The sequence below is a fragment of the Oncorhynchus mykiss genome, chromosome 6, assembly GCF_057628025.1.
Source record: "Oncorhynchus mykiss isolate SJ-2025 chromosome 6, ASM5762802v1, whole genome shotgun sequence".
Classification (NCBI taxonomy): domain Eukaryota; kingdom Metazoa; phylum Chordata; class Actinopteri; order Salmoniformes; family Salmonidae; genus Oncorhynchus; species Oncorhynchus mykiss.
Window position 1 is genome coordinate 14873123 of NC_143027.1, and position 27614 is coordinate 14900736.

The window sequence follows — 27614 nt, forward strand, 5'->3', positions numbered from 1 at the left end:
TCAAAAGTTTATTACCAAGTCTTTATTTTCAGTTTGGTCTTATGTTCAAAATGGTAAATGGCATTAGAAAACAAAAAACACCTCCACCAAGGGATGTGTACATACAAAGGTAACACAAATGTGAAAAACACCAATTATGTGTATCATGCTTTAGAAAAGTCTGTTTCTTTTTTATGTGACTGCAGTTAGTAAACCAGGTTCAATCAAATAACCACATGCTACTGTGTCAATGCCATCTAGGAGAGTGAGAGAAAGGTAAGCCTAAATGCAACACAAAAAGAAAATAAAGATCACCTTCTCCATTTGTATATTCAGTTTTACTGACCAATATTGTCTCCACTAGGCTAGTGGTTATGGCTATAGTCAACACACATCTCAGGTGTCAACCTCCTGCTTATCCAATGGGTCCATTTTAGTGTTGTAATGCTGAGGGAACACTAAAACATTTAACATAATATGGAGACATAGAAGTCACGTGGTATTTCTAATCACTCTCTTTATTTACCACTTTATATGCACTTTATATACAATTAATCTGGTTACTGCCCTTGGATATTATCGTTCCAGTATTAACTTCAGAAGAGGCTAATCTCAAGTCTGAGTTAAAATTGGTAGCAAATACTTTGTGATTTTTTGGACTGGACTGGACTGGACCAACTTCTTCGAGTCAGGATTTAAGTCAGACCCTGCGTTTCATTGATTTGAAGACAAAAACTGTTCAACATTGTTTACGTTTTTTTTTCTCCAATTGGAAACTCTCAAAGTGGATGCCTCTTATGTGATGCCGTACAATCAACACTATAGTACGTTGAGATTTTTCCTTCACTGAAATTTAGCTGAAATTATACCTAGGAATTGTAGCGATTTCAATCTGAGAATTTTGTCCAATATAATACTGTACACTAAGTAAGGTTTGGGTGAGGGGCAAGTGTGGGGAGTACATATTAAGATTCTCTCAAAAGAGTTACAAAAAAATTCTTAAAAACAATTTGCCGAAGCAATATGCCACACATAGTGACATAAAAATAACATTAGAAAAAGGCAATACAAACACTTTGTAAAGAATAACAAAACAGGTTATATTAGTTACAATAATTGCTCAGTATGACTTATGACTTAGATCTATTGATCTAAACTATCTATGAAGAGGAGTGACAGTCCGGGACACATACATTCATGCTATGCTTTAAACAGAAATGTTAAAAGATCGGATCACAGTTCATAAAGTTGAAAAGCACCCCGGAGGTTTCTTAGTAAGAGGGGGGAGTATTTAGATGTTGAGGAGAGACATGCATTATTAAAGTAACACTTGCAAAGTGAAGGGACAAGGTTCTATGAGTAGACACATTTTTCTGAAACTTTTAAAAACTTTGGAACAATACACTCTTAGATAAAAAGGTGCCATCTAGAACCTAAAATGATTCTTCAGCTGTCCCATAGGAGAACACTTTGAAGATCCATTTTTGGTTCCAGGAAGAACCCTATTGGGTTCCACGTAGAACCCTTTCCCCATAGAGTTCTACATTGAACACAAAATAGTTCTACCTAGAACTAAAAATGGTTCTACCTGGAACCAAAAAAGGGTTCTCCTATGGGGACAGCCAAAGAACCCTTTTGGAACCATTTTTTCTATGGGTGTGGTTTATCGTTTCAGGACATACAGGAAAGTTAGCTTGCTGACTTGAATCTCCTTTGTCAAATGTTAGATGAAGATTCACTTGAGATGGGGATTGAAATTTGATTTTGTTGTTGTTGTTGTTTTTGTTTTTTGTCTGTCGTAGTTTGTGGTAGCATTACTGTGCAAGTGTTACTGAAAACAGAACTTCCATAGTCAAACTGTGGTTATTATGTTAATGAAATGTAGTCCCTAAATTGCTTGATATGCATGTTAGTTAGACCTGATGCATTTTGTCACAGACAATTTTTTTCATTTTTTGAAACTTCAAAAGCATTGCCTGGCCAAATAGAGCATAAACGCTCCAATCATTATTTCTTCACACACTCAATTTGTGGAGGACAAAACAAACGAGGATGATGTAACTCATCCAGGCTTTGTCTCTGTCACAATTTCAACCATGGTGCTGTGTTATTACATGACGAGGAATAACTCTTGTTTCAGCTTACAAAATATATTTAGGTCATTGCAGTATGAAAATGAGTTTTTACAATATTCATAGTTTGTAAGAATAAAAAAAATGAGCACATGCTAGTTCATGCGAATTAATTCCCGACATGTATTGGTGTTATTGGTGTTGTTGTCATTATTTTTCTTTGGTGGTTAAGTTGGTTTTGTGCACAGGGCTAAGTCCTGGCATTCCCTCTTCACTGCTGGCCCTTGAAGCAGTAGACACCAAAGAGCTTTTGCTTCTTGTCAGGGAATCCCACAAAGCGCACGGCCGCCTCTGTTGGGCTGCAGTTCCTGCGGGGTCTGGAGATGGGGTAGCGGACGCTGCCGTCAGCCAGCCAGCCAGAGTCGCAGCGGTCATAACCGTTCAGCTTCCAGGCAGCGTACATCTGGGCCACATTGGCGATCTCAGCCCCGTCATCCTGGCACGCCTGAACAGCCTCTGTGAAGGTCAGCTTGTCGGGTTGCACCAGCCAGTAGAGACGACCTGAGGTCGGCCAAAAGTCAACAGAGGATTTGGGTTGGGGGTATTCTGCCTCACTTTAAAAAAGGTATATTAGCTATGTTGATGAACTCTGCTCTACTGGAATGTATGCCCATCTATTTCTGCTACTTGAATAATTGTGTCTCAATGATACATAACACACTGCATTTTTAATGATCAACAGGAAAACAACCACACAAAGGAAACACAGACTCACCCTTGAGGCCAGAGGTGAAGCAGAAGACATCATAGTGGCTCTTGGACTTTTCACGCTGGCCGTAGTTCCTCAGGCCTGCCCTGGCGTTGGCACCTCCACAGGGCCCTCTAGGTTTGGTGACGGGGTACTGCACGGACCCGTCGTTCAGCCAGCCGGCATTGCACCAGTCCATGCCACTCCTCCAGGCCTCGTAGAGCTGGTCAAAGGAGGCCACCACAGAGTCCTGGTCCAAGCAAGCCTGCTCGGCATCGTGGAAGTTGAGGTTGTATCGGCCCAGCCGTGGGGAGTAAGGGAACACCACACCTGGGAATGAGAAAGGAGCTGGTTAAGTGAAAATACTCTCGAAGCCGGTGTTTGGAGGATATATTGACAAGGGGGTTGTTTCGCTGAGGGCCCGGCAAACTGTGCCAATATATCCTCCAAACAACTGGCTTCGAGGGCATTATCACGTGTATACAACAGGTTAACAACATATTCAAATAATTATTGATAAAAAAAATATTTTCATTAATTTATTTTTGTTCTTAATCTATGGACGTGACCCAGTCGTTCTAAATGTTCCGTTGTCATGATGGCTGTTAACGTTCTTATCCCTTGCTTGCCAGCTAGCCAATTTCGGCTAACACAGTCATGACAAACAGTGCAGCCAGAAAACAAGCAAAGTAGCTGCATTTGTGTTTGTTAAGCTGTTTTCTAGTGATTTTTGGGGGGATGTATCCATAACAATGAGCTAATGATGCACGATATCGCCTGGCATAGAACATTTGCTTTCTCGCCGGAAGCGCTAGCCAACTACACAGCAAACACAATCACTTCAAACTGAAACTGAAATGACAGCAAACTAGCTGCGTTTCGTATTTTCATATTGACAATTCTTTGTTTATATCCATAAAAATAATGCTGATTCATGATTTCAACTGGCTGAAAAAAGCTGCCAGCCTGTCTGTCTCGTCCGGATTTTAGGATTGAAACAACGTTTCAAAATTTGGAGAGAGACAGACAGTAAGGTTTATACAAATCTCCGCTGTTGAAAACCAAATGCTAGTCTAAAAGAAATGGGAGATAATGTCTAAATGCCTTTTAGAGTGGAGATTAACTTCATAAATTGCCTGGCTGGTCTGATGAAACAGTAGATTGCGCAGTCAGATGGAACAGTAAATAGGCATTTTAACGTCACAGCTTTAGCCGGGCGGTATCTTGACGAATAGACACTGGTTGGAACGCGGATTTAACCAATCAGCATCCAGGATTAGATCCCCCATTGTATAATAGAAGATTAATTGTTCTCTTTTAACAAGGTGGAAAATATTTTTTTTATCCTTTTTATGACATGTACTATTTTGAATGTATCCTTTAATGTAATCACTACAGTGGATAGAAACCTAGTGCATAGTTACCCATGCTTTATACAGTCGAAGTCGGAAGTTTACATACACCAAATACATTTTGGCCAAATACATTTAAACTCAGTTTTTTACAATTCATGACATTTAGGTTTTAGGTCAGTTAGGATCAACACCTTATTTTACGAATGTGAAATGTCAGAATAAGAGTAGAGAGAATTATTTATTTCAGCTTTTATTTCTTTCATCACATACCCAGTGGGTCAGAAGTTTACATACACTCAATTACTATTTGGTAGCATTGCCTTTAAATGGTTTAACTTGGGTCAAATGTTTCAGGTAGCCTTCCACAAGCTTCCCACAATAAGTTGGGTGAACTTTGGTCCATTCCTCAAGACAGAGCTGGTGTAACTGAGTCACGTTTGTAGGCCTCCTTGCTCGCACACGCTTTTTCAGTTCTGCCCACCAATTTCTATAGGATTGAGGTCAGGGCTTTGTGATGGCCACTCTAATACCTTAACTTTGTTGTCCTTAAGCCATTTTGCCACAACCTTGGAAGTATGCTTGGGGTCATTGTCCACCTGGAAGACCCATTTGCGACCAAGCTTTAACTTCCTGACTGATGTCTTGAGATGTTGCTTCAATATATCCACATAATTTACCTTGCCGTCTATTTTGTGAAGGGCACCAGTCCCTCCTGCAGCAAAGCACCCCCAAAACATGATGCTGCCATCCCCATGCTTCACGATTAGGATGGTGTTCTTCAGCTTGCAATCCTCCCCCTTTTTCCTCCAAACATAACGATATTATGGCCAAACAGTTCTATTTTTTTTTTCATCAGACCAGAGGTAATTTCTCTAAAAAGTACAATATTTTTCCCCATGTCCAGTTGCAAACCGTAGTCTGGCTTTTTTTATGGTGGTTTTGAAGCAGTGGCTTCTTCCTTGCCGAGCGGCCTTTCAGGTTATGTCGATATAGCACTAATTTTACTGTGGATACAGATACTTTTGTACTGTTTCCTCCAGCATCTTCACAAGGTCCTTTGCTGTTGTTTTGGGATTGATTCGCTATTTTCGCAACAAAGTACGTTCATCTCTAGGAGATAGAATACGTCTCCTTCCTGAGCGGTATGAAGGCTGTATGAAGGTCCCATGGTGTTTATACTTGCGTACTATTGTTTGTACAGATTAATTTGTACCTTCAGGCATTTGGAAATTGCTCCCAAGGATGAACCAGACTTGTGGAGGTCTCCATTTTTTTTCTGAGGTCTTGGCGGATTTCTTTTGATTTTCCCATGATGTCAAGCAAAGATGCACTGAGTTTGAAAGTAGGCCTTGAAGTACAGCCACAGGTACACCTCCAATTGACTCAAATGTTGTTGATTAGCCTATCAGAATTGTCTAAAGCCATGACATAATTTTCTTGAATTTTCCAAGCTGTTTAAAGGCACAGTCATCTTAGTGTGTTTAAACTTCTGACCCACTGGAATTGTGATACAGTGAAATAAGTGAAATAATCTGTCTGTAAACAATTGCTGGAACAATTACTTGTGTCATGCACAAAGTAGATGTCCTAACCGACTTGCCAAAACTATAGTTTGTTAACAAGAAATTTGTGGAGTGGTTGAAAAACGAGTTTTAATGACTCCAACCTAAGTGTATATAATCTTCCGACTTCAACTGTACATACAGTAGATATAAATATACCGTAAACATGCAGATACACATAAAACATCATTACATACTGAGGTGAGGAATATGATTCTAAAGCTGACCATTATTCCTTTTAAACCAGTGGCACCATGTTTGTAATTCCAGTTTCAGGAAGTGTATGGAGCAAAGGATTTTGGATTTATGTTTAACACACTCCTCCTACTGTTGGTTTACAGACCCAGACATCCAGTGGGATGAAGAATGTGTGTGGTCCTGGGTCTAGACCGGACCAGTCATGAGGGAATGGGGGTTTCTGAAATACGATCTGATAGTATATGTTAGTGAGTGTAAGCCATTACCGTTCTTGGTCGTTCGGCTCCTGGTGAGTGTTAAAAAAGCAGCCGTCTCCAGAGAGACAGAGAATCTCCAGACTTCGCTAACTATCTAACTTCGTGGCTGTCTGCCCCTCAGCAGGGAAGGGAGATTCATCTCACGCAAGCTAGGTGTGATCTCTGCTCTTTTACCAGACAAGCTGTTCATGTTAATTAGGCTGCAACTGCCAAGCTACAGATGCATGACCTTGATTTGATCTCCCTGTGGCTTGAGATATTTCCTGCAATGCAGGAAATCTAAAACGTGTAGTGTATTTGAGGTTTAAAAGGCCTCAGAAGTTTGTAATTTCTTCTTTGAAATTTCAGACTTGATATACCCTTACGAAAAATGTGTCAACTCCTACAAAAATGTCTATTAATTATAATCCACATAAAAATTCACATTTCCTGTTGCTGCAGGATTATTTTCCTGCTGTAGCAATCTGGCTCACATTAAGATCTATGTATTTAAGTATGTATGTAAGTATGTTAGGCCAAAACAACCTGAATGCACTATAATACAAAGTACAAATGGAACTTCTGGTGTCAATCATTGGGTGGTTCAGTTATGTAATTAACAGCTGTAAAACAGCACCTTGAGTGTGATGGTTTTGTAATAGAAGTAAGTCCTTTGACTCAGACTTTGCTGGTCCACTCCTCTATTGTCCTGTTAAATATTTTATTTGTGCGGCCTTCACCCAAATGTAATCCCTTATAAATGTGAAAATCCTGAGGGGAAGGTGGTTATCATCAGGCTTTAGTGATTGTTGACATGTTCTTGGAGAGCACAGAATTTGACCTCAACATCACTTCTTCAGCCTTCATTAATGTTCTTTGTGTCAGAGATGTAAGAGGAAGAGAGACATTCCACTCCCTCATTTTATCTGGTTCATGTACAGTCAATGAACTAAGTAGACCAGACCCCGATGCTATTGTATTGATGCCTAAGGGAGAGCCACCCCTTAATTTCTTTCAATTGTAAACGGCCTGAGTAAGACATCTGCATTTAACCCCCATCTCTGCTTTGTGTCACTGCTACTGTAGCTAACAGAGAGGGTGACATTTGACCACTGCCTGTTTATCCCAAGATAAATCAACCACTTCTCTCTTTACCCTTTGGGAATGGTTAAGAAATGATTAGGAGCCGATAAAGCAAGAACCATCCCTGTAAGACAGTAGATTATCCTGGCATTGCTATATCAGCATCTGTAGTTACATCTGTTACAAAACCCTGCATCCCATCGTAGCCTAAGTACCCGAGTGCTGGATTGTCATATGTGCACAGCCGCAAACAGAATAACATTTTGATTTGATTACCGGTACTTTGAAGAAAAATCACAATCAACATTAAGGCTTTTTATTGGACTATTTTGTTCCGATGTTAACAATGGCTAGTTGTACCAGCATGTTTTCATTATGGCTGGCGAACTAGCTTCTCTCTGTTAAAGATCCCTTTTCTTACCCAAGACCCAAATTTGCTCAGGCGTTCTTGGCGGTCTTGGCCCAAATAGGAACGAGGACCATATAATAGTATTGAATGCATTTAGGCTGACTCACTTTTACCGATAGATAATTTGCCATGTGGTTGTATTTGTGCCACATATTAAAAGGAAGAACAGGACTCATTTCATCATTATACAAATGGTATAAGTAATGAGGATGTCTGGATAGATGTGGAGTGGTATTAGTTCAGTTGGAAAATGTGTTTAAGTTTACTGCAGTGTTAGACTGTGTGAATGTATTCAGCACAAGATCTGAATAAATGAACAAAAGATGTCAGCTCTTTCGTCTTTTGTCTCTCTGCAAAGAAATCAATAATGTGGTGGTAAGGTGTTGAAAATAAGGGAACAGCCAGTCCGTGAAAGAGATTTCTTGGCTCTGGTCTTTAAACCATTCATTTCCACCAGACAGTAGTTCATGGGTAGGACTAGGGCGGCTTAAGAGCGTTGGGTCAGTAACCGAAAGGTCGCTGGTTCAAATCCCAGAGCCGACTAGGTAAAAAAATAAATATATGCCGATGTGCCCTTGCGCAAGGCACTTAACACTAACTGCTCCTGTAAGTCACTCTTGATAAGAGTGTCTGCTAAAATGCAAAATACTTTTTCCCCCTGCAGGTCAGGCTACTTGGTCTTGAAAAACTCCTCTCTATTTACGGTGTAAAGTATAACCACAACATAAAGACAAAAAAGACAAGATAAAATGGTGGGGAGTGATGAGGAAATGTGGGATGATGTGATGAGATGATGCCCATCGCAGAGCCGGGGGCAGAAGTAAAGAGAGAAGGATTTACCATCGCTGTAGCCTACACTACCTTGCACCTCCAAGGTAACCTCATGGATGACATCATCAATGCCATCAATGACCTCACAACGGAACTTTCCCACGTCATCTAGGGACACGTCGCTAAGGACCAGCGAGGCGTCGTCATCGTCGGCTTCCTGCAGGTGGACGCGACCCTGGAAGCTGTCGTAGCTCTTTTTGTGGAAGCCCATGGACACTAGCACATCCTCCTCCAGAGACTCGTCTGCAGACAGCTTGGTCCACTTGATTCTCATGCCCACGCTGCCGAAGGACATCCCATGCTGGCGGTGGAGCCGGCATGGTAGAGTGACGTTGGAGCCACGGCTGGCAAACACCCGGTTCTGATCACCTAGTTCAGTCTCTGTGAAAGACAAGAGAAGATGTATAGTGTGTTAGGATTCAATAAGGCATCTGGACAACAGGGTAGAATACTGAACAATGTATTAATTACTGGTGTCAGTTCAGAAAGGACCGCTTCCAAAAAGCAGACTGACATGTCTGGTAATGTTTTGAGTGAGTAATGGGTTTATGCATATGTATTAATGATTGACGTTCGAGGACATTCAAGTGTACCAGAATAAAGATGGCCCACATGAATTGTGGCTTTGCATGTGGTTGGTTGGCAAGCAAAAAAGTATTCAAGGATCTCTGAAAAATGCACCTCTCTACATTGCCTATAAACCACTTTTTAAAACCCATAATGACTGTGGCTTGGAGTTGAACAATGTTAATATAGCTATGGGAACTTCAGACTGTTTGTCTCAAAACCTCTTTCCCATTGTGGCATGGCTCTGTCCCTTGCTATAATTTGCAGAGCAATATTCCATGTTCCTGGCACTAGTGGTTGAGTAGGGGAATGGGGGGCAGTTTAAATGGACTTTACAGTATAAGCTTATCTGTACAGTGTCTTGTGGTAGGGGTGTACCAGCGTGAAACTGACTGTCACCAAAGATTCCTTAGCACAATCTGGGTCGTGCAGTAGGTAACATATTGCTTGTTACACAATTGGGTCACACTATATACTGTAGGCTTATTATTTGAATAATTTATGGTGTTTCTGTGTTATAAAACATATGCACAGAAACACACACACACACACACACACACACACACACACACACACACACACACACACACACACACACGCCTTTCTGTTGGGTCCAGTAAGCTCTATCATCAAAGTGGGCCTCTAGTCCTGACTAGATTCCACTTTGGGGCACCAGCCAGTCTCCCGCCTCTGGAGAAAATCACCAGCCACTGGCTTTCACCAAACTGTATACCACCTGCTGCTCTGGCTTTCACCAAACTGTATACCACCTGCTGCTCTGGCTTTCACCAAACTGTATACCACCTGCTGCTCATTCTTTCACCAAACTGTATACCACCTGCTAATCTGGCTTTCACCAAACTGTATACCACCTGCTGCTCTGGCTTTCACCAAAATGTATACCACCTGCTGCTCATTCTTTCACCAAACTGTATACCACCTGCTAATCTGGCTTTCACCAAACTGTATACCACCTGCTGCTTTAGCTTTCACCAAACTGTATAACACCACCAGCTCTGCCTTTCACCAAACTGTATAACACCTGCTTCTCTGGCTTTCACCAAACGGTAAACCACCTGCTGCTCTGGCTTTCACCAAACTGTATACCACTGCCAGCTCTGGCTTTCACCAAACTGTATACCACCTGCTAATCTGGCTTTCACCAAACTGTATACCACCTGCTGCTCTGGCTTTCACCAAACTGTATAACACCACCAGCTCTGGCTTTCACCAAACTGTATACCACCTGCTGCTCTGGCTTTCACCAAACTGTATAACACCACCAGCTCTGGCAGTTATCAAACTGTATACCACCGCCAGCTCTGGCTTTCACCAAACTGTATAACACCTGCAGCTCTGGCTTTCACCAAACTGTATACCACCTGCTGCTCTGGCTTTCACCAAACTGTATAACACCACCAGCTCTGGCTTTCACCAAACTGTATACCACCTGCTGCTCTGGCTTTCACCAAACTGTATAACACCACCAGCTCTGGCTTTCACCAAACTGTATACAACCTGCTGCTCTGGCTTTCACCAAACTGTATAACACCATCAGCTCTGGCAGTTATCAAACTGTATACCACTATCAGCTCTGGCTTTCACCAAACTGTATACCACCTGCTGCTCTGGCTTTCAACAAACTGTATAACACCACCTGCTGCTCTGGCTTACACAAAACTGTACACCACCTGCTGCTCTGGCTTACACAAAACTGTATACCACCTGCTGCTCTGGCTTTCACCAAACTGTATACCACTGCCAGCTCTGGCTTTCACCAATCTGTATAACACCATCAGCCAGCTCGTCATCAAGCTCGAGACCCTGGGTCTCGACCCAGCCCTGTGCAACTGGTTACTGGACTTCCTGACGGGCCGCCCCCAGGTGGTGAGGGTAGGCAACAACATCTCCACCCCGCTGATCCTCAACACTGGGGCCAACAAGGGTGCGTTCTGAGCCCTCTCCTGTACTCCCTGTTCACCCACGACTGCGTGGCCACGCACGCCTCCAACTCAATCCTCAAGTTTGCGGACGACACAACAGTGGTAGGCTTGATTACCAACAATGACGAGACGGCCTACAGGGAGGAGGTGAGGGCCCTCGGAGTGTGGTGTCAGGAAAATAACCTCACACTCAACGTCAACAAAACTAAGGAGATGATTGTGGACTTCAGGAAACAGCAGAGGGAACACCCCCGCTCTGTACCATCACTCATTCATATATCTTTATGTACATATTCTTTATCCCCCTACACTTGTGTGTATAAGACAGTAGTTTTGGAATTGTTAGTTAGATTACTTGTTGGTTATTACTGCATTGTCGGAACTAGAAGCAAAAGCATTCTGCTACACTCGCAATAACATCTGCTAACCATGTGTATGTGACAAATACAATTTGATTTGATTTGATTTGATTTGAGCTCTGGCAGTTATCAAACTGTATACCACCTGCTGCTCTGGCAGTTGTCAAACTGTATACCACAGCCAGCTCTGGCAAACTGTATAACACCATCAGCTCTGGCAGTTACCAAACTGTATACCACCGCCAGCTCTGGCAGTTACCAAACTGTATACCACCGCCAGCTCTGACAGTAACCAAACTGTATACCACCGCCAGCTCTGGCAGTTACCAAACTGTATACCACCGCCAGCTCTGGCAGTTACCAAACTGTATACCACCGCCAGCTCTGGCAGTTACCAAACTGTATACCACCGCCAGCTCTGGCAGTTACCAAACTGTATACCACCGCCAGCTCTGGCAGTAACCAAACTGTATACCACCGCCAGCTCTGGCAGTTACCAAACTGTATACCACCGCCAGCTCTGGCAGTTACCAAACTGTATACCACCGCCAGCTCTGGCAGTTACCAAACTGTATACCACCGCCAGCTCTGGCAGTAACCAAACTGTATACCACTGCCAGCTCTGGCAGTAACCAAACTGTATACCACCGCCAGCTCTGGCAGTTACCAAACTGTATACCACCGCCAGCTCTGGCAGTAACCAACCTGTATACCACAACCAGCTCTGGCAGTTACCAAACTGTATACCACCGCCAGCTCTGGCAGTTACCAAACTGTATACCACCGCTAGCTCTGGCAGTTACCAAACTGTATACCACCGCCAGCTCTGGTAGTTACCAAACTGTATACCACTGCCAGCTCTGGCAGTTACCAAACTGTATACCACTGCCAGCTCTGGCAGATACCAAACTGTATACCACCGCCAGCTCTGGCAGTTACTAAACTGTATACCACCGCCAGCTCTGGCAGTTACCAAACTGTATACCACCGCCAGCTCTGGCAGTTACCAAACTGTATACCACCGCCAGCTCTGGCAGTTACCAAACTGTATACCACCGCCAGCTCTGGCAGTTACCAAACTGTATACCACCGCCAGCTCTGGCAGTTACCAAACTGTATACCACCGCCAGCTCTGGCAGTAACCAAACTGTATACCACCGCCAGCTCTGGCTTTCACCAATCTGTATAACACCATCAGCCAGCTCGTCATCAAGCTCGAGACCCTGGGTCTCGACCCAGCCCTGTGCAACTGGTTACTGGACTTCCTGACGGGCCGCCCCCAGGTGGTGAGGGTAGGCAACAACATCTCCACCCCGCTGATCCTCAACACTGGGGCCAACAAGGGTGCGTTCTGAGCCCTCTCCTGTACTCCCTGTTCACCCACGACTGCGTGGCCACGCACGCCTCCAACTCAATCCTCAAGTTTGCGGACGACACAACAGCGGTAGGCTTGATTACCAACAATGACGAGACGGCCTACAGGGAGGAGGTGAGGGCCCTCGGAGTGTGGTGTCAGGAAAATAACCTCACACTCAACGTCAACAAAACTAAGGAGATGATTGTGGACTTCAGGAAACAGCAGAGGGAACACCCCCCCTATCCACATCGATGGAACAGTAGTGGAGAGGGTAGTATGTTTTAAGTTCCTCGGCATACACATCACAGACAAACTGAATTGGTCCACCCACACAGACAGCATCGTGAAGAAGGCGCAGCAGCGCGTCTTCAACCTCAGGAGGGTTGAAGCACTCACAAACTTCTACAGATGCACAATCGAGAGCATCCTGGCGGGCTGTATCACCGCCTGGTACGGCAACTGCTCCGCCAACAACCGTAAGGCTCTCCAGAGGGTAGTGAGGTCTGCACAACGCATCACCGGGGGCAAACTACCTTCCCTCCAGGACACCTACACCACCCGATGTTACAGGAAGGCCTCTATATCATCTACTGCATCCCTATGTAATACATGTATCACTAGCCACTTTAACTATGCCACTTTGTTTACATACTCATCTCATATGTATATACTGTACTCGATACCATCTACTGTATCTTGCCTATGCCGCTCTGTACCATCACTCATTCATATATCTTTATGTACATATTCTTTATCCCCCTACACTTGTGTGTATAAGACAGTAGTTTTGGAATTGTTAGTTAGATTACTTGTTGGTTATTACTGCATTGTCGGAACTAGAAGCAAAAGCATTCTGCTACACTCGCAATAACATCTGCTAACCATGTGTATGTGACAAATACAATTTGATTTGATTTGATTTGATTTGAGCTCTGGCAGTTATCAAACTGTATACCACCTGCTGCTCTGGCAGTTGTCAAACTGTATACCACAGCCAGCTCTGGCAAACTGTATAACACCATCAGCTCTGGCAGTTACCAAACTGTATACCACCGCCAGCTCTGGCAGTTACCAAACTGTATACCACCGCCAGCTCTGACAGTAACCAAACTGTATACCACCGCCAGCTCTGGCAGTTACCAAACTGTATACCACCGCCAGCTCTGGCAGTTACCAAACTGTATACCACCGCCAGCTCTGGCAGTTACCAAACTGTATACCACCGCCAGCTCTGCCAGTTACAAACTGTATACCACCGCCAGCTCTGGCAGTTACCAAACTGTATACCACCGCCAGCTCTGGCAGTTACCAAACTGTATACCACCGCCAGCTCTGGCAGTTACCAAACTGTATACCACCGCCAGCTCTGGCAGTTACCAAACTGTATACCACCGCCAGCTCTGGCAGTAACCAAACTGTATACCACCGCCAGCTCTGGCAGTAACCAAACTGTATACCACCGCCAGCTCTGGCAGTTACCAAACTGTATACCACCGCCAGCTCTGGCAGTAACCAACCTGTATACCACAACCAGCTCTGGCAGTTACCAAACTGTATACCACCGCCAGCTCTGGCAGTTACCAAACTGTATACCACCGCCAGCTCTGGCAGTTACCAAACTGTATACCACCGCCAGCTCTGGCAGTTACCAAACTGTATACCACCGCCAGCTCTGGCAGTTACCAAACTGTATACCACCGCCAGCTCTGGCAGTTACCAAACTGTATACCACCGCCAGCTCTGGCAGTAACCAAACTGTATACCACCGCCAGCTCTGGCAGTTACCAAACTGTGTACCACCGGCAGCTCTGGCAGTTACCAAACTGTATACCACCGCCAGCTCTGGCAGTAACCAAACTGTATACCACCGCCAGCTCTGGCAGTTACCAAACTGTAAACCACCGCCAGCTCTGGCAGTTACCAAACTGTATACCACCGCCAGCTCTGGCAGTTACCAAACTGTATACCACCGCCAGCTCTGGCAGTTACCAAACTGTATACCACCGCCAGCTCTGGCAGTAACCAACCTGTATACCACAACCAGCTCTGGCAGTTACCAAACTGTATACCACCGCCAGCTCTGGCAGTTACCAAACTGTATACCACCGCCAGCTCTGGCAGTTACCAAACTGTATACCACCGCCAGCTCTGGCAGTTACCAAACTGTATACCACCGCCAGCTCTGGCAGTTACCAAACTGTATACCACCGCCAGCTCTGGCAGTTACCAAACTGTATACCACCGCCAGCTCTGGCAGTAACCAAACTGTATACCACCGCCAGCTCTGGCAGTTACCAAACTGTGTACCACCGGCAGCTCTGGCAGTTACCAAACTGTATACCACCGCCAGCTCTGGCAGTAACCAAACTGTATACCACCGCCAGCTCTGGCAGTTACCAAACTGTAAACCACCGCCAGCTCTGGCAGTTACCAAACTGTATACCACCGCCAGCTCTGGCAGTTACCAAACTGTATACCACCGCCAGCTCTGGCAGTTACCAAACTGTATACCACCGCCAGCTCTGGCAGTTACCAAACTGTATACCACCGCCAGCTCTGGCAGTTACCAAACTGTATACCACCGCCAGCTCTGGCAGTTACCAAACTGTATACCACCGCCAGCTCTGGCAGTAACCAAAATGTATACCATCGCCTGCTCTGGCAGTTACCAAACTGTATACCACCGCCAGCTCTGGCAGTTACCAAACTGTATACCACCGCCAGCTCTGGCAGTTACCAAACTGTATACCACCGCCAGCTCTGGAAGTAACCAAACTGTATACCACCGCCAGCTCTGGCAGTTACCAAACTGTATACCACCGCCAGCTCTGGCAGTTACCAAACTGTATACCACCGCCAGCTCTGGCAGTAGCCAAACTGTATACCACCGCCAGCTCTGGCAGTTACCAAACTGTATACCACCGCCAGCTCTGGCAGTTACCAAACTGTATACCACCGCCAGCTCTGGCAGTAACCAAACTGTATACCACCGCCAGCTCTGGCAGTTACCAAACTGTATACCACCGCCAGCTCTGGCAGTTACCAAACTGTATACCACCGCCAGCTCTGGCAGTTACCAAACTGTATACCACCGCCAGCTCTGGCAGTTACCAAACTGTATACCACCGCCAGCTCTGGCAGTTACCAAACTGTGTACCACCGCCAGCTCTGGCAGTTACCAAACTGTATACCACCGCCAGCTCAGGCAGTTACCAAACTGTATACCACCGCCAGCTCTGGCAGTAACCAAACTGTATACCACCGCCAGCTCTGGCAGTTACCAAACTGTATACCACCGCCAGTTCTGGCAGTTACCAAACTGTATACCACCGCCAGCTCTGGCCCCCGAGCTGGCTATCTTTCATCCGGCCCAGGTGACTTATGTAAAAAAAATGTTGGGCATCCCACCAGGGCAGGAACCAAAGTCTTCCATTCATCAGTTTACAGAAAAAGGTGACAACTATTCCCTCCATCCCTCCCTTCTTCCGGGGCTCCCTCCTAATTAGGCTACCCTTCAGTTCAGAGAGTTAGGTGTTATTAGTCATGCCACCTTTCAGTTCAGAGAGGTAGGTACTATTAGTCATGCCACCCTTCAATTCAGATAGGTAGGTGCAATTAGTCATGCTACCCTTCAGTTCAGAGAAGTAGGTGCTATTAGTCACTCCATGTGAGTTCCCACAATCTCCCTGACCTCTGTTAAGTCTTCATGAGAGTGGTGCTTTGTGGGGATTCCAGCTAGTGGTTGCCTACACACATCTCTCTAAGCCCATGCCAAGGCATGATGGATGCACTTGGTCCATGACCCCCTCACCACTGGTGTAGCCCCAATCAATAAAGACGTGGCAAGATTCCCAGGAAATACAGCACCCTGGGCCAGACAGAGCAGTCAATGGTCACCACACATCATTCTCTTCTTAAATACACTCGCTAGCCAAAGATAGAGTTGAAGTCTGAAGTTTACATACACCTTAGCCAAATACATTTAAACTCAGTTTTTCAAAGTTTCTGACTTATAATCCTAATAAACATTCCCTGACTTAGGTCAGTTAGGATCAACACTTTATTTTAAGATTGTGAAATGTCAGAATAATAGTAGAGAGAATGATTTATTAGAATTTGGTATCATTGCCTTTAAATCGTTTAACTTGGGTAAAATGTTTCAGGTAGCCTTCCACAAGCTTCCCACAATAAGTTGGGTGAATTTTGGCCCATTCCTCCTGACAGAGCTGGTGTAACCGAGTCAGGTTGCTAGTCCTCCTTGCTCGCACATGCTTTATCAGTACTGCCCACAAATCTTCTATGGGATTGAGGTCAGGGCTTTGTGATGGCCACTCCAATACCTTGACTTTGTTGTCCTTAAGCCATTTCGCCACAACTTTGGAAGTATGCTTGGGGTCATTGTCCATTTGGAAGACCCATTTGAGACCAAGCTTTAACTTCCTGACTTTTCCTTTCTCATGACGCCATCTATTTTGTGAAGTGCACCAGTCCCTCCTGCAGCAAAGCACCCCCACAACATGATGCTGCCACCCCCGTGTTTCACGGTTGGGAGGGTGTTCTTCAGCTTGCAATCCTCAGTTCTACAGTTCTATTTTTGTTTCATCAGACCAGAGGACATTTCTTTAAAAACTATGATCTTCGTCCCCATGTGCAGTTGCAAACTGTAGTCTGGCTTTTTTATGGCGGTTTTGGAGCAGGTGCTTCTTCCTTGCTGAGTGGCCTTTCAGGTTACGTCGATATAGGACTCGTTTTACTGTGGATATAGATACTTTTGTACCTGTTTCCTCCAGCATCTTCACAAGGTCCTTTACTGCTGTTCTGGGATTGGTTTCCACTTTTTGCACCAAAGTATGTTCATCTCTAGGAGACAGAACACGTCTCCTTCCTGAGCGGTATGACAGCTGCGTGGCCCCATGGTGTTTATTCTTGTGTATTATTGTTTGTACAGATGAACATGGTACTTTCAGTCATTTGCAAATTGCTCCCAAGGATGAACTAGACCTTGACTGATTTATTTTGATTTTCCCATGATTGAGTTTGAAGGTAGGCCTTGAAATACATCCACAGGTACACCTCCAATTGACTCAAATGATGTCAAGTAGCCTATCGGAAGCTTCTAAACACATGACATCATTTTCTGGAATTTTCCTAGCTGTTTAAAGGCACAGTCAACTTAGTGTATGTAAACATTTGACCCTCTGAAATTGTGATACAGGGTATTATAAGTAAAATAATCTGTTTGTAAACAATTATTGGAAAAATTACTTGTGTCATGTATTTTGACTTATTCCACATTTTGTTGTGTTACGGCCTGAATTCAAAATATATTAAATATTTTTTTTTTAAATATATGTTTTTAGACATTTTTGCAAGTGTATTGAAAAGGAAATACAGAAATATCTCATGTACATCCCTGAGTCAATACTTTGTCAAGACACCTTTGGCGGCAATTACAGCTTTGAGTCATCTTGGGTATGTCTGTATCTGTTTTGTACATCTGGATTTGGGGATTTCCTCCCATTATTCCTCACAGCTTTTCTCAAGCTCTGTTAAATTAGATGGGGGAGATTTTCAGTGGGATTCAAGTCAGCTTTGGCTGGGCCACTCATGGACTTTCACATTCTTGTTCTGAAGCCTTCCAGCATTGCTTTGTCTGTATGCTTGGGGTCATTGTCCTGTTGGAACATAAATCTTTGCCCAAGTCTCAGGTAGTTTGCACTCTGAATCAAGTTCTCATCAAGGATTTGCCTGTATTTGGCTCCATTAATTGTTCCTTCTATCCTTACCTGCCTCCCAGTCCCTGCTCCTTAAAAGCATCCCCATATCATGATGTTGCCACCACCATGCTTTACGGTACTGATGGTGTTAGACGGGTGATGAGACGTGTCTGGTTTACTCCAGACATAGCGCTTTTTATTCAGGCCAAAGTGCCTTCCTTCTGGCCTCTCTCCCATAATGCCCAGATTGGTGAAGTGCTGTGGAGACTGTTGTTCTTATGGCAGGTTCATCTCAGCCAAGGAACCCCCTCTTTTGCCCTCAGAACAGCCTCAATTTGTCGGGTGCATGGACTACAAGGTATCAAAAACGTTACACAGGGATGCTGGCCCATGTTGAATTCAATACTTCCCACAGTTATGTCAAGTTGTCTGGATGTCCTTTGGGTGGTGGACCATTTTTGATACACACTGGAAACTGTTGAGTGTGAAAAACCCAGCAGCGTTGCAGTTCTTTACACAAACCGGTGTGCTTGGCACCCACTGCCATACCTCGTTCAATGGCACTTAAATATTGTTTCTTGCCCATTCACCCTCTGAATGGCACACATACACAACCCATGTCTCGACTGGCTCAAAGCTTAAAAATCCCTCTTTAACCTGCCTCGTCCCCTTCATCTACACTGATTGAAATGGATTTAACAAGTGACATCATTAAGGGATCATAGCTTTCACCTGGATTCACATGGGTAATCTATGTCATGGTGTCCTTAATGTTTTCTACACTTGGTGTATATATATTTTTAAACAGGACATATCTGTTGGCACATGCCCCTGTGCCCCCTATGGGTATCACACCTCTGCTGACATTGCTTGTTCTGATATTGCTGTAGTGGAGGATGCTGAGGGGAGGACAGCTCATGATAATGGCTGGAATGGAGCAAATGGAATGACATCAGACAGATGGAAACCATGCAAACCATGTGTTTGATGTATTAGCTACCATTCCACTTAGTTCTCCCCAATTAAGGTGACACCAACATTAACATTCCACCAACCTGGTTCTGATAGGTCTTCATTTCTTGTTCTTTTTGGATTAACTTTTGGATTAGGTGTGTATTGTTATTGTATCGCTAGATATTGCTGCATTGTTGCCGCTAGAAACATAAGCACTTCACTGCACCTGCTATAACATCTGCCAAACTGTGTACATGACCAATAAACTTTGATTTGATGCAAAGCAGACTTTTCACATCCCCTTCCCTTTGAGCAGAATATGTCTGGAGAAATAATCGGCAGCATTTGGTAAAAACTAAGTCCCTTTTTGAGTGATAGATCAAATTATGTCAGTACTAACTGGTGTCCCCAGTGGCATCCTAGCCAGTATCCCTTCCTCCCTCTCCTTCTGTGCCTGACTATCTCCTGGTGGCTCTTTAATTTGCTCTAAATCTCTCTACATCTGTCTCTTCCTCTATTTTTCTTCCTCTTTTGTATCTCTCTTGGGTTCTGTTCCACATCTGTCTGGCGGAGGCTCACTCAGAGTGTCGTACAACCGCGGGCTTCTTGAGCAATACCAAAGCCATGACTTGAAAACGGTTCCACTGGCTCTTCAACGGGAAAATACTTTTCAACATGGATGCAAGAATCACTACCAGGCACTCCAGGTTAACTGCCTCCCGGTTCAGTCATCTCCCCACCCCCACCCCTCTTCCTCCACCCCTGTTTCCCACCTCAACCCAATTCTTCTATGCACACAGAGCACATAGTCGACGCGTGGCTGGATTTACTAGCATGGCCTATACATTATCAGTTGCAAGCTATCCTGTAGACTGATTTAATGATTAGTAGTGGGGCTGCCTTACACATTTAATCTTCCCCTATAGCCCTAAATCCAACCACTCTTTCCTTCACCCCTCCCCTCATTACCCACCAAACGCACGCCAAAGAGTTTATCCCACTTCTGCTATAGAATGACACAATGGCTCCTCATCAAAAGCACCAGGCGTGCATAACCCCAGCGTCCCTGTGAAACACCTTCGACACCTGGTAGAGTCCATGCCCCGTCGAATTGAGGCTGTTCTGAGGGGGAAAGCGAGTGCAACTCAATATCAGGAAGGTGTTCCTAATATTTTGTACACTCAGTGTATATCAAGCCTTAGCTTATTTACACAGGGCTATTTGTTTGGGGTCAAGGGTTCCCCCTAATTGGGGTGGCAGGTAGCCAAGCAGTTAAGAGCGTTGGGCAAGAAACGGAAAGGTTGCTTGTTCAAATCCCTGAGCCGACTAGGTGAAAAATCTGTCAACGTGCCCTTGAGCAAAGCACGTAACACTTATTGCTCCTTTAAGTCGCTTTTGATAAGAGCATCTGCTCAATGACTAAAATGTCAATGTAACATATACAAAAATGTCATGAAACCATTACCAACCATTTCCCCCCCACTTATTTACTAATCGAAATAGCATAATAAAACAATCCCCATCAAAATCTGTCTGTGGGAGGTGGCAGAGCTACAGCACTGTTTGGTCTTCTCCAAAAAACATCTGAATTGTACAAATGAATATGGCCCCTCGATGGAAAGACGAGACTCTCACGAATATGATGGTGTTCTCTGTTTTTCTCTATGACACCCATCTTTCTTTCCATGTATGAATCTGTTATTCAAATCAAATTGTATTTATCACTTGCGCCGAATACAACTGGTGTAGACTTTATAGTGAAATTCTTGCTTACAAACTTTTCCATGCTGAGTAAGAGGAATAAAATAGGAATAAAATAAAATACACAAGAATGGAGCTATATACAAGGAGTACAAAAAACAGATCAATGTGAAGAGGTATGAGGTACTTGAGGTAGATACAGTTGAAGTCGGAAGTTTACATACACTTAGGTTGGAGTCATTAAAACTCGTATTTCAACCACTCCACAAATTTCTTGTTAACAAACTATAGTTTTGGCAAGTCGGTTAGGACATCTACTTTGTGCATAACACAAGTAATTTTTCCAACAATTGCAAGTCGGTTAGGACATCTACTTTGTGCATAACACAAGTAATTTTTCCAACAATTGTTTACAGACAGATTTTTTCACTTATAATTTACAAATCCAGTGGGTCCAAAACATCACTGCTCTAGAGGAGATCTGCATGGAGGAATGGGCCAAAATACCAGCAACAGTGTGTGAAAACCTTGTGAAGACTTACAGAAAACATTTGACCTCTGTCATTGCCAACAAAGGATATATAACAAAGTATTGAGATAAACTTTTGTTATTGACCAAATACTTATTTCCACCATAATTTGCAAATAAATTCATTAAAAATCCTACAATGTGATTTTCTGGATTTTTTTTCTCACTTTGTCTGTCGTAGTTGTAGTGTACCTATGATGAAAATTACAGGCCTCTCTCATCTCTCAAATAGAGGAAGAGACAGAGATGCAGAGAGATTTAGAGCAAATTAAAGAGGCACCAACCTTCCCATGACCCGGATGACGCTGGGCCAATTGTACGTCACCTTATGGGCCTCTCGGTCGCGGCCAGCTGCGACACAGACCGGGATCAAACCAGGATCTGTAGTGACGCCTCAAGCACTGCAGTGCCTTAGACCTCTGCACCACTCGGGAGGCTACTTTCTCATATAGTCCACGATCAGCTCTTTGGTCTTACTGACGTTGAGGGAGACGTTGTTGTCCTGGCACCACACCGCTAAATCGCTGACCTCCTCTCTGTAGGCTGACTAATCGCCATCGATGATCAGGCCTATCAACATTGTGTTATCAGCAAACTTGATGATGGTGTTGGAGTCGTGTGCGACCACACAGTTGTTGGTGAACAAGGAGTACAGTAGGGGACTAAGCACACACCCCTGAGGGGCTGCCGTGTGAGGGTTGTTGCAGTAGGATGGTATCAGGTGAGCCAAAGCTAGAGATTTCCTTGCACTGGAAGTAGCACACCAGTTGTTATTTATTTAAAAAAACACACTTATTCTCCTTTCGATTTCCCTAAATCCACCGACCGATCCTGCCACTGGATGGAGAATCCACTGAGTACTACGTGCATAGCTTCATCATCCAGCCACTTTTCACCAGTAAGACATATAATATAGCAGCTTTCAAGTCTCTATGACAGAAGACTCTTGTTGAAGTCGAAATTAAGGATTAGTAACTGGCAATCTGATGTCCAGAAGTGCTTCGCAGTCATATGTGGTAATAGTATGAACTTACTGTACAAAAAAAGTTAAGATAAACATGATACATGTCGTAACGTGTCCTTCTCCGTCTGCTCCATCTTCAGTGTGTTTCTACGGGGCTAACAGCAATAAGGCCAAATTCAATGCTTCATCAAATAGGTTTTTCTCATTTATTTTTTGTACCTATAGGGGTCCAAAAATGTTAAATAAAATAGTTCAATGATCTGGGTATGACCATCCACATGTTAGCCTGGTAGAAACCCAGCCCCGGGCCCTTAGAACTAAGGGTTTTGAGGGTGGGGGTTGAATGAAAAAGAGGAAAGAGAATAAGTAAATGACCACATGTGCATGACAATAAAAAGTACCGTGGTAGCCATGACCTACTGCCATTTTACGATCATATACAATTCTCTCTCACTCCGTAAAATGTAATAGTACTGAGTGATTGAAAACAGCTGTATCTGAGAGAGTAATACATTGACAGTAACATCATAATGGTCCAACGTTGCCATGTGACATACATGTTTAGAGTCTACAGGCACTTCATAATGTTATCCTAACCTAGTGTTCATTAACTTAGTTTTACTGTGGTCTTTGAGACATTGAAGGAGCAACAGTATGTATACAGAGAGTATGTTACACAGCTGTAACTACATGTGTGTCATCCAGTGTAAAACCACACCCACCCCGACCAGCTAGACATGCTATCCTTTACAACATCCTGCAGCTCTGCAGCTATGCTCCTCAGACAACAGGGAGATCTAGTTAACAGGCAGCTGTGACCAAGGTACACGCCTACACACACACCCCCGCACGTGCCCAAAAAACGTGCACTCACTCTCATATACACGGACACAGGTGTGTACGAACACATGCACACACATACACACCTCAACTCTCTTAAACACACACATACTCTGGGAATGGTACTATGATGTCACCATGGCTGTTGCCATCGCCTTATAAATCAGACCTGTCTTGAAGTAATTGTTCAGTGAAAAGCTCCCGTTTCAAAGTTAATATTCTCTTAACTCATACCCAAATAATGTTGTTGACTCATCCTATACTGGTATTTGTGGCCAAAGCATAAATAAAACATTTATTAAAAAACAGCTCAAACTTGTATCTCAAATAGACGATTTAAAAAATGCTTGATATTTCCTCATAGAGAATGATGTCTCGTGCCTCATTGGCTGAGATGGCCAATCAGCGGTCTACTCGCAATAATATTTTTAATGACCGTATATGTCCACACCATTCTGTTGTTGGGGTCGGCCCGTATCATTACAACACAGAAAATCTGCTTTTTAAAATAGTTCATTATACTTTTGGGAAAGGAAACATTTTCACTCATATTTTAAGTAATTATAGGTCATATTTCATAGAAATGTGGAAAAACTGGACAGTTACTTTAAACTTTCACATTAAACTTCACTTGCTGTAACAGCATCACAGCCCCCTCCTGACACAGCACCAACCTCCCAAACAAGCCCGAGCCCAAGCCCCTTCCCAGGCACCAACTACGTCAAAGCCACAACCTCACCCCCAACCCTGTATAAGTCCCATCCCAGGCCCAGTTCCAACAAAACCCTACTTAAGTCCAATCCCCAGTCCAGTCCAATGCCCAGCCCTGTCCAAGCCCCAGCCCTATCCAAACCCCAGCCATGTCCAATCCCCAGCCCTGTCCAAGCCCCAGCTCTGTCCAAGCCCCAGCTCTGTCCAATCCCCAGCCCTGTCCAAGCCCCAGCCCTGTCCAAGCCCCAGCTCTGTCCAAGCCCCAGCTCTGTCCAATCCCCAGCCCTGTCCAAGCCCCAGCCCTGTCCAAGCCCCAGCTCTGTCCAATCCCCAGTCCTGTCCAAGCCCCAGCTCTGTCCAAGCCCCAGCTCTGTCCAAGCCCCAGCCATGTCCAATCCCCAGCCCTGTCCAAGCCCCAGCTCTGTCCAAGCCCCAGCTCTGTCCAATCCCCAGCCCTGTCCAAGCCCCAGCCCTGTCCAAGCCCCAGCTCTGTCCAAGCCCCAGCCCTGTCCAAGCCCCAGCCCTGTCCAAGCCCCAGCCCTATCCAAACCCCAGCCCTGTCCAATCCCCAGTCCTGTCTAAGCACCAGCCCCCAAAAATCTCCAGTTAACAGACCATTACCTCAGTGGGAAAGGGAGAGTCATTTGGCTAGAGTTCAGCTCTATATGTTTTACTGTGGCTTTTAATCTTAACCCTGTGCATGTACCACTAAGGATTCCCACAGGCTCAGAGGCCTTGGTGAGTCAGTGGAGCAGGCAATGCCCCTGGCATAAGTGTACATTAAGGCTTTTTTTCCATAGTGTTAGAATAAAGATCTACTGTATAGATTTGGACTGGGTGCCGGCCAGAGCCAAGGTTATGACATCATGGGGCTACACACACACACACACACACACACACACACACACACACACACACACACACACACATTTCTGACATCATCAGCCCACATGAGTAGAACAAACTTTTGCACAGACAGGACAATATCTCATCTACAGATTCTGAGAAAGTGCCTTTTTCCTACTTGGCCGTGGTTCTCTGTCTGCCGTGCTACTGCTCATATCCCCTGAGTCAGCCTGACAGACTGAAGAAATTACATTTCATACTACTCTTAACCTTGTCCATTGAGACTCTGGTTTGAGCTAGATCAATGTGTTTCTAGTGGTATTTGACTATTGCATTTGGCAGTAAGATATCCCACAGTATTTGACTTAAACTACAGGTGCTATTTCAAATAATACTTAAGGATGTAGCTGGAGCAGGTGCAGTCTGAAAAAGTGCTGTTCCAATTTCCCCGTTCTCACTCTCTCCTAATAGGAATGCAGTGTGGGAAAGAAAATAACAAGTGGTCTGATTGTAGACATAATAAGCACATAGCTGCAGTTTATCAGAACACAATTTTGACAAATTCTGACCTATAAGTCCATTTGTAAAATGCATATTGACGAACTTTGTAAACAGCTCAAAATCAAGCTAGACTTCCTCTATAGAAACAGGACATGTTTGTCCTCTACAAATAGAAGACAAATTGTGGAAGCTACTTTTATGTCTGTTATGGATTATGGGGATTATTTACATTCATGCTACGACATTAACACTTAAATCGCTGGATGCTACTTATCATATTGCACTTAGGTTTATTACGGGTGCTAGCTACAGAACTCACCACTGTGTTTAATATCAAAATGTGGGTTGGACTTCGCTGTCCATGAGACGAGAACAACATGCTCTCGTGTTTGTCTATAAAGCACTTCTGAATAAGCTACCTTCTTATTTATCATCACTCATCAATATTAGAATTAGAATTCCTAAAACCAGGTTTCAAGCATGGATTACACTTGAGGCCCATGTGACTTCCACAGAGTTGGGTATGGCTGCCTTTTCCTGTTACGCTCCTTGCCTATGGAATAGCCTGCAGACTAAACTTAAACTTGAGACTCTTGTCCCCCTTGCTCATTTTAAACATTTATTGGAGCATTTTTATTTTTGTATTGCTTGCAACTGCTTCGGGTAATGCAAGTTCTTGTGCTGTTAGTAGAATAACCTTAGTGTAAATGTAATCTGTAGCTGTATTTTTGGTGTGTTATCTGTGATCGTTTTGTTTGTAATGTTTAGTTTTTTTTATTCATTGTACCTAAACTGTATGTGTAAACATGTATACGCAGGGACCAGCTGTAAAAGAGACCTTGGCCTCAGTCTGTGTTCCTTGTTGAAATAAAGGTATACTAATAATAATATTTTGAACAATGGAAACAGTGACTAATTTTCAGAGTAAAAAGGAGGGTTTGGTCCACATTTAAATTCTGAAAATAATAGTTTTGTCCAAATATGCAGTGTAAAACTAGTAGATTGTGACGTGTGGACAGTGAGCCCTTGTGAGTGACAGGCTGATTTGTGCTCAGCCAGTGGCCAGCATGGTGAGTCAGACTGAGTATGACAGCCCAGAGAGGCTTCTATTACCAACCACTACAATTACCCTGCTGTTATAAGTCTATGGTACCACTTTACTGAGGCCCCATAGCACACACACATGTACAGACACTACATACACACCCCTGCACCCACACACACACACACACACACACACACACACACACACACACACACACACACACACACACACACACACACACACACACACACACACACACACACACACACACACAGAGAGAGAATCTTACTTGCTGTGTAGGCTGGTGGAGAAGCAGGGCTGTTGGTCTCGCTGTACACACTGCAGGCCAGGGTCAGGGAAAGAAAAACGGTGCAAAGCATGGTGATCATTTTCTCTTTCTTTTTTTTTCACACCAAGGGGCCTCTTCACTGGAAATGCAAAAATAAAAATCACACTAATTAGCAAGGTAACAAAGGAATCAGAATCAAAAGCTCTTTGTTTGTTTTCTTTATTTTCTTTATTTTCTTTCTTTTATGAGATGTGCCAGTAACCCTGGAACAGCAGCCACCGGTGGTGCTACTGGACAGTTTGGACTCCTCAGATATGAGGTCTCTTTTATTGTAGCCCAGCATGGCTGAGACCACTCCCCCTCCCCATCGCTCTGGCTTGACATAGCTCTGTATAGGCTTCACTCAGCCACGTCATTTATGAACAACTCTCCTCAACCTCCCCACAACGTTATGTTCCTTCACTTTGGCCTCTCAGAGGGGCAGAAGAGGTAAACTATATTGCCCTCAAATTGTCCCCTTTGTTGATATGACACCCCCAGGACTTAGGACACTGAACAAAGAAACACCTCCGGTCCTTAGTCCACTGAACAAAAAAAACCTCCAGGACGTAGGCCAATGAACAAAGAAACACCTCCAGGACTTAGTTCACTGAACAAAGAAACACCCCCAGGACTTAATGTACTGAACAAAGAAACACCCCCAGGACTTAATGCACTGAACAAAGAAACACCCCCAGTACTTAGTCCACTGAACAAAGAAACACCTCCAGGACTTAATGAACTGAACAAAGAAACACCTCCAGGACTTAGTCCACTGA

At 44.2% G+C, this 27614-nt stretch overlaps 1 protein-coding gene across 2 annotated transcripts; it reads right to left on the bottom strand.

Moving 5' to 3' along the window:
- On the bottom strand, window positions 1-27190 carry LOC110525310 (hyaluronan and proteoglycan link protein 1). Of its 2 annotated transcripts, none has more exons than XM_036979440.2 (4): window positions 26797-27190; window positions 8483-8854; window positions 2827-3129; window positions 1-2612 (listed from the first exon to the last, which is right to left on the bottom strand). In XM_036979440.2, exons 1-4 carry the CDS (start codon window positions 26894-26896, stop codon window positions 2323-2325), a joined length of 1065 nt encoding a protein of 354 aa, XP_036835335.2. In that variant the 5' UTR covers window positions 26897-27190; the 3' UTR covers window positions 1-2322. The 2 variants fall into 2 exon arrangements, with proteins under 2 accessions (XP_036835335.2, XP_036835336.2); XM_036979441.2 differs by having other exon boundaries at window positions 8504-8854; window positions 26797-27112.
- Window positions 27191-27614: the final 424 nt, after the last annotated feature.